The sequence below is a fragment of the Saccostrea echinata genome, unplaced genomic scaffold, assembly GCF_033153115.1.
Source record: "Saccostrea echinata isolate AGI-Se365-2 ecotype Australia unplaced genomic scaffold, CSIRO_AGI_Sech_v1 ptg000033l, whole genome shotgun sequence".
In the NCBI taxonomy this organism is placed as follows: Eukaryota; Metazoa; Mollusca; class Bivalvia; order Ostreida; family Ostreidae; genus Saccostrea; species Saccostrea echinata.
This window is the reverse complement of record NW_026889782.1, coordinates 26,312,466-26,320,546: the sequence shown is the minus strand read 5'-3', so window position 1 is coordinate 26,320,546 and position 8,081 is coordinate 26,312,466. Positions and strand designations below refer to the sequence as shown.

General features: G+C 33.9%; 1 protein-coding gene across 1 annotated transcript; it reads right to left on the bottom strand.

Moving 5' to 3' along the window:
* Positions 1-346: 346 nt before the first annotated feature.
* LOC133198333 (ficolin-1-like) lies at positions 347-2,765 on the bottom strand. Its single transcript, XM_061334438.1, has 4 exons — positions 2,739-2,765; positions 2,543-2,636; positions 1,201-1,365; positions 347-597 (listed from the first exon to the last, which is right to left on the bottom strand). The coding sequence occupies exons 1-4, from the start codon at positions 2,763-2,765 to the stop codon at positions 347-349; spliced, it is 537 nt and encodes a 178-aa protein (XP_061190422.1).
* Positions 2,766-8,081: the final 5,316 nt, after the last annotated feature.

Here is an 8,081-nt window from a genome sequence, read left to right as displayed (position 1 = left end):
GCAATTTTTTTCTAAACGCTTGCAGATATTGAGCTGATTTTTGGCATGTGACTCTACCTTGATGATTTATAGATCAAGTTTGCATTTCGTTTCGCTTCAATGATTTTTAACGGAAGTATGGCATTTTCAATTTTTAACGGGAGCAAGATTACACTTGCCGGTATGGGACTAGTATTGCTAATTCAATACTCTCAGAATGCTTGTAAATTGTACATATTTAAGACTTGTACTTAAGCATGTTCTCGCGTGTGTGTAGGAATAAATGTATCCTCCGTTAATTCGTCTGCTCTAAAGATATCTATGCATTGATTAAAAAAGATTATATACGTATAAAGCGATTATTTTATTAACGGGATTTTATCATTATTTGAGTTTCAGCTATATCCAGTCCATTCCAGAAATATGGCGGCCAGGGTTCCAGCCAGTTTCCCGGGGCCCAGGGTCCGTTAAGGAAGGCTCGGTGACAGGCATTGAACCACCATCCCCCTTCCATTCTGACAGCACAGTTGTAATCCCCTGGCTTATTATCGTTATCCCTGTCTAGGGTGGAAAATCCCATTCCAAGAATAACTCGATCTGTATTTATCATATTGTCACCTGTTAATAATAAATTTTTGTTCAAAATGTATATTTCATTGTAAAGGTAAAATATTCCAAAAGTCAATACTGTTAATATTGACCCGGAAAAAAATCATCGAAAAAAGATATCAATATGACTTTACTTCGAATATTTTGAATCGTATCGGCTGTTTCAATTCCTTAAATATCCAACATACCTTGCATATATATTTCAGCAGCACATATTTGAGACTCCATTTGAAAATTATTAATGAGAAAAAAAGGACTCAATACCATAAGAAATATCAAAGACAATATATTGAAAAGAAAATAAACTCCTCTATTTTTGATTAAAGAGGTAGATAAACGCGACTGAAAGGTTCATCATTAGTCATCTTGAATCACAATTAAAAGATCATTAATCCAAAATTAACTAAAAAAAACAAAATACAAAACAAACAAACAAACAAACAAACCAAAAAATAAATAAATAAATAAATAAAAATAAAAAGAACAAATGCCACTTCTTTGTGAAGGGATTGTTTTAATATTTTTTTCCAACAGCGCCAACCTATTCATATAAATACTTACAAGCATTAATGAATCGACAAATTATTTGAACAATAAAATTCATGTCCTTACCAAGCGTTCCTGATACTGGTCCTGCAAGAAAGAGTCTGTAGTTGTCGTTTTCATCTGATACAGAGAACTGGTTATAAAGCTCGTATCTTTTATATCCATTTTTTGCTTTGATTGAAAGATAAAGAGATGGCCGATCCTTCGTTAGTTGGTGAATAGCAGCATGTCCTGTAACAAAAATTGGCACTTCAACTGTTATCTAAGTAACTGTGTGACTACATTTGGTAATATGGATCAACAATTATTTCTCCAAGACAAGCTCCTAGGTTAGGCTCCTAATTCAAAAAATTTAGTCGCCAGTGCAAATTTTTAGTTGCCAGGCAACACTTACAAAACCTCAAAAGCTTATATGAGTCATTAAAGGGACCAATGGGGGTGAGGGGGATTATCACGGGAGGGGTTGTTTAGTGCCCCTTCCACATTTAAATGTGGACGGAAAACAGCTGTCACCACCCCTACTCCTGGTCGAAACAGTATTGTAGGAGATACAGTGACTAGGAAATGTTCAAAGTAGAAATGTATAAAAACCGGTTTTCTTCTCAAATATTTACTTTATACTTGATTGAACACACAAACCTCCATCTTGTAACTTTCCATATGCAATCAATGCATTCGCTAAAACAATCGTTAAGAAAATTCCCCCATGAAACAAAAGCTAGTTAAGTGCCGAAACGTTTTAAGCATGCATGTTATACTTTGATATTCATTAAATGTTTTAATCGATCATTTCTTTTTTTAAAAATTTTGGAGCTAATGAAATATTCTTTAAAACTACAATAATATCGAGGATTGCTTAATACCTGATTAACATGTTATGCTCTTCCGCTAATTACAACCTAATATGTACATGTAACCTACTATGTAATCGATATCTCTGATTCGTAAGAGTTTCACTGGCCAAAATTGACCACATCCCGTCCAATTCACTGTATTTTACAAATGTTCCCATTTAAAAGCAAAAAATTACCGGGAACAGCTATTGTCTTATCTGGTCTACCTGAGTTCTGCGTGCACGTGCGTTTACTGTAAAAACAAATTACATAGAAAACAGAAGGCACGTCCATTGCTAAAAAGGGATTTTCCACCTTTAAATTTCTTATCATCTCCAGAAAAAAGCATTTATAGTTCCTTAATTCGATCGTCAAGTCAATTAAAAAACTGGCGACTAATAGAGAAATTTTAGGCGCCATAGCGACTAAATTTGTCGGCAATTTGTGCCCTGTTAAAATGTACGAGCTGTATATATATTTAAAATACCATTGTCATAATTTAGTATTTTTTTAATATATTTTTTAGTCAAAAATAAAATTTTAATACATCACGTCTTGCAACATTTTTATCTTACCTATCCAATAATCTTCTGGGATTCCAAACCCGACTTTGTAATCAGCCCACGTCCGTGTGAAGTTCACAGATCCTCTTGTTCGCCTTTGTATTGCCTTCAGAAAAGGAAAAAAAACCATTCAATTTTGTTTCATTTTTTTTCTTCTTTTTCCTTTTCTTCTTTTTTTATTCATATTTGTTTTTATCATCTAGCTTACAGTCCAGCCGCCACCAAGTAGCGCCATATCACAGAACACCTTCACAGAACGACAAGCAGGACTAGATCTTTCCCATGGATAGATAGTGTACACGCCAGACCTTACAGTCACGAGTATAAAATACATGCATATTTTAAAACTAATAATTAAATTATGAAATCAGCTTTACGTACATTTCATATTACATGTAGTTAATATTTGGAATCAATGATTTATGTCCTTTTAGGGTGCTTCCGATAATTACATATCCTTGATTACTCAGAGAAGGGATTATTTGTTTTGAGTGATATTTTAAGGAGTTACCCTTTTTCAATGCACGAGTTTACGTTATTATCGTCAAGTATTTAGTATCTGCTTTATTATTTTTCTTGCACATTTTTAATTTGAGCCTATAATATGCATCAATCCCGCTCTTGATTTAAATTAGGATTTCAAGCATTGTTTTATTATGTTGTTTCAGGCTGGATCCTAATAAGTTCTTACACTAAAATACCTTTTCACAAATTTAATTTAAAAGAAAAAAAATTCTGTTATTGCTGCTTCTTACATAGTCTGCTTTCATGGAAAAATTTTCATTTATCTGCTTAACTGCATTTGGTTTCAAGTTCCATCCTTAATAAATTCTAAAAAGATATAATAACACTTCCTTGTTACTTTCAGGTTTCTAAGACGCCATGTTTATTTCTTAAATGAGTACATACCATGTGGCTTAGGAGTATAGTATCTCCAAAAAGCTTCATACACTGTCATATCCGTTGTGTCACATGACTCTAGGACGCGACATTTCTTTGTGTGAATGTTAAATCCATAACAAGATCACCCACAAACACTGCCACATAAAACGGTACAGTGACAAAGAGAAGACGAGCTGTACTCTGCGACTGGACTATATGTAGATATCTTGTTGACAATATCCAGTTGTTCTACATAACCTTGTGAGTCCTCGGCATATAGGAGTTTTAAAAAGACCAAAAATGAAAATACGTACACAAGCATGTTGTTTAATTTCTTTATCTTAGAAATAATGAAAAAAAAAAAACTATTAAGGTCCATCTTAACCAATTGTGTGTTTCTAATTTATCCTCAAAACCTTCTTACTAAACCCAAACATTCTGTCATCGCAAAATGTTTTTAAACCTCAGCAACTCTTCGTAGACGCTGATTTGTTGGATCGTTTTCAAAATCAATATAACAGGTTTTCGCCATTAACTGTATCTGGGAATATTGAAAGTCGAAAGTTAATAATGATTTATGTTGAATTAATGAAATGTATGGAGAAAACGAACAGTATTCAAACTCAAAAGTCCATTAAGCAATACAAAATAGGAGCAGAGCAAACACGAGCCTCTAAAACATCAGAGGTGGGATCAGGTGCCATGGAGGAGTGAGCATCCCCTGTCGACCGGTCCCACCCACCGTATGCTCCTTGTCATGATCGGGAAATAGCGAAAAAAAAATCCGTCGACAATTCAGTGTGTTAATAATGAACTAATAATTCGTATGAAAAACGTCAGTCAGCATTTGACTTAATGATAAATTGTATTTGCTGACAAAGTCATTGTATCGACCATTGTTCTTACGAAATGACGACTTTAAACGAGACTGTTGATATTCTTGTTTCATCAACTTGTTTGTCAAGGAGAATTTCTTTTTATATAAAATTTGATATCATTTTTTAAAAAAGAAATAGTCTAAAATGAACTAAAAAATAATTCGGTTTGGTGAGGTAACTGTAAATCAACTGGGGTGGTAGGGGTTTGGAGGGGGTGGTAATATCAGTGTAACATCTGAGCTAATAGATATGACGTCAAGTTGGAACTAGACGTCATATCTTAAGCTGGCATGACGGGGGAAGTGTCCTAACTATTTTAACCATTTCTGGATGAAACAAAAGTGTTAACAAATAGTTGAAATAGAAATTATACTGATATGAAAATGCAATGATGTCTGTTGAATGCATACAAAGAACTGCGAACAATAGTTTTCTACTGCCGCCGTCATTCAAGTCAATTGTCATAAGTTAAAATATTTGATTTTTTCAAATTTATATAGATTATCTATAAAAAAAAAAATCATACATATCTTTAATTTATGTCAATTTCATGCAACGTAACTTTTAGGGAGAAAGGAGAGAGATAAATCCCTAATTTTGGTTTGATATTTTTAAAGAGAAACTTTTTTTTTACCTTTCGATGGAATTACTATAATCTTTCTAAGATCATAGAAATGACATTCTGTTTGATTTTAATATATTATCAAAAAGATTTTTAAATGATATTGATATCTATTCACCATTAGTCTTATTAGTAATTCCAAATGTTCTTTGTAATAAAATCAAGTTCAGAACGTCTTTTTCAGTGATGCAGTTTTATGATCAAAAGGATATAAGTGGGTGCACAGAAAACATCCACTCCTGTGAATTTTAAAGTGTGTTCAGGCACATGTATGATACAACAAAAAAGGTATTTCTATAAAGTGGACGAACTTATTTTTACATCAAGTTGATGGAATAACCAACATATATACATTTGTTACATTTTACAACAAATAGTTTGTGATTACCCACGGAAAATAAAATATATATGTCAAATATCTACGTATTTTTTAATGACGCTCGTATTACATATTTCAATAGAGTCTTGGTTCAATCACTCAATGAAAACATTCATTATTCATGGAACTAAAATTAGTCTCTGTTCTTAAATTATATTTAAAACAAGATAATAAAACCTATAGTGTGTACTTTTTATATTATGCCAAAAAGCATCTTTTTGAGTATGGAAAAATTGAACTAGTTTCCGCACAAGATTTGTTTTGTAAATCATAATTTTATAAAAGGGAGGCATTAAAGCAATTATCAAACTAAGAAGAAAAAAAAATCATTGTTCATCAACAGACAATCTTGTACAAAAGGAATAAATTTGTGCTTTAAATGATCAAGGCATTCACAAAATACAACTCATTATTTTCCTGAGAGTTGAAAACCTTTGAAGTCACCCCTCCGGACACAATACAAGCAAATCATGTATCGCGGGGAAAAAAAATTAAGACTTGCTTTAAAGAATAAAAAAAAACAAACTTAAATTCGTCCAGAATTAAAATTGAAATGTCATCTTCAAAATTAAATTTAAAAAAAAAAAAAATAAAAATACCCCCCCCCCCCAAAAAAAAGATAAAGGGAAGAAAGAAAGAAGTAAAAACAAGATGTGGTTGTGAAACACTGATGCCCCCGTATGGCAGCTTATGGCGTAGGTTAAAATATCTCAAATGCAAGTCAAAATCCAGGCCAAAAGATAAAAAATGTTAAATTTGAAAGCCCTAGCTGCAACTGTTCAAAAGTTATAGCCAAGGTTAAAGTTTTTCAAAAGTAAGTAAAACATCAAGGTCAAGGTCAAAGTTGTTGGTATCCAGAGGAAGGTCTTGTCACAAGGATTAAATATGTAAAGTATGAAAGCCCTAGCACCAACCATTCAAAAATTATGGCCAAGGTTAAAGTTTTTCAAAAGTAGGTCAAACTCCTAGGTCAAGGTCAAAGTGGTTGATATCCAAAGGAAGGTCTTGTCACAAGTATTACATATTTGAAGTATGAAAGCTCTAGCTCTAACCGTTCAAAAATTATGGCCAAGGTCAAAGTTTTTCAAAAGTAGGTCAAACTCCTAGGTCAAGGTCAAAGGGTAAAAGTGGTTGGTATCCAAAGGAAGGTGATGTCACAAGGATTACATATGTGAAGTATGAAAGCCCTAGCTCTAACCGTTCAAAGGTTATGACCAAAGTTAAAGTTTTCAAAAGTAGGTCAAACTCCAAGGTCAAGGTCAAAGTTGTTGGTATCCAAAGGAAGGCCTTGCCACAAAGAATACACATGTGAAGTTTGTTACCCCAAGCACCAACTGTTCAGAAGTTATGGCCAAGGTTAAAGTCTCATAAAATTTTGCAAAAGTGGGTCAAACTCCAAGGTCAAGGTCAAAAAGTCAAATATGATGGTACCCAAAGAAAGGTCTTGACACAGGGAATACACATGTGAAATATGAAAGTCATAGCTCCAATCAATCAAAAGTTATGGGCAAGGATAAAGTTGACAACAGACAGACAAACAGATAAACAGACTAACAGATAAACAGACAGACAGGACAAAAACAATATACCCCCGGGATCTTTCGATCCGGGGGCATAAAGAAAAGACTTTAGATTCACATCCAGTGAATATTAATTATGTATTTTAAAAGATTTATTCCTGCGCTTGTGCTTGAATACAAGTAGACTACAACTTTTTATCTCTACTAGTGTGAGACCAGATGAGCTTATGCGATAGTAAGGTGTCCGGAGTCCGTCCACCTATCTGTCTGTTTGTCCGTCTGTCTGTAAATAATTTTTCAAAACGCTACTACGCCTTCAGTTTTGGTATGATTAAAATATACATTGTAACTTGGCACAAAAGTAGACTACACTAAGATACTTTATTTAGTGCATCGGCTTTTGATTTCGATGAGCGTTGTTGCCATTGTTACTAAAATAGATTTTTTTTGATATTCCTTTAAAATGCTACTCCACCCACAGTTTTTGTTTGATTTCAGTATAACCTGGTAGTAGCCTACACAATGATACATAATTCATGCATCGGTTGTTGATTTGGTGAACGACGTTACAATGGTAATTTCTGTGAAATTCCTTTAAATGAAATATATGGAGATTACGAACTGTATTCAAGCTCAAAGGTCCATTAAACAATACAAAATAGGAGCAGAGCAAACACGGACCTCCAAAACATCAGAGTAGGGATCAGATGCCATGGAGGAGTGAGCATCCCCTGCCGAGCGGTCACACACGCCGTGTGCTCCTTGTCATGATCGGGATATTCTTGTTTCATCAACATGTTTGTCAATAATTTACCTCGTGTTAGAAATTGTACATACGTAGAGCATGCTCTTGCGTATCGAAGCAACTAAGAGATATAAACCCCATATGCAGGTAAATTTCTGGCAGTACGGCCGACGCCCTGCGTTTACATTAAGCTATGAAGATGAAATGTATGGAGATAAGGAACAGTATTCAAGCTCAAAAATCCATTAAACAATACAAAATTTGGAGCAGAGCAAAAATGGAAAAATGCATCCCCTGACGACCGGTCACACCCACCGTGTGCTCCATTTAGTACGGAAAGCACGTTCTATAATGTTTTTGTATTGAAATAAGAGTAGCGGCCCTTTTAAGAAATGACGCCAGATCCTCAAAAAATAAACCAAATTTTGTTTGTTACTGACTGTCTACAGAAATATATTGGGTTACAGTCAACAACAAATCTAGTAAGTTATATTGGAAAAATGGAAAGGGATTGAAGAACTTGTC

Bases quoted from the DNA above. Each gene is read 5' to 3' on its own strand.
- LOC133198333 (XM_061334438.1), bottom strand. From the start codon at position 2,765: ATGGCGCTACTTGGTGGCGGCTGGACT. The intron at 2,637-2,738 runs GTAAGCTAGATG...CCTTTTCTGAAG, and splicing joins TACTTGGTGGCGGCTGGACT to GCAATACAAAGGCGAACAAG. The intron at 598-1,200 runs GTAAGGACATGA...TATTATTAACAG, and splicing joins ACCAGTATCAGGAACGCTTG to GTGACAATATGATAAATACA.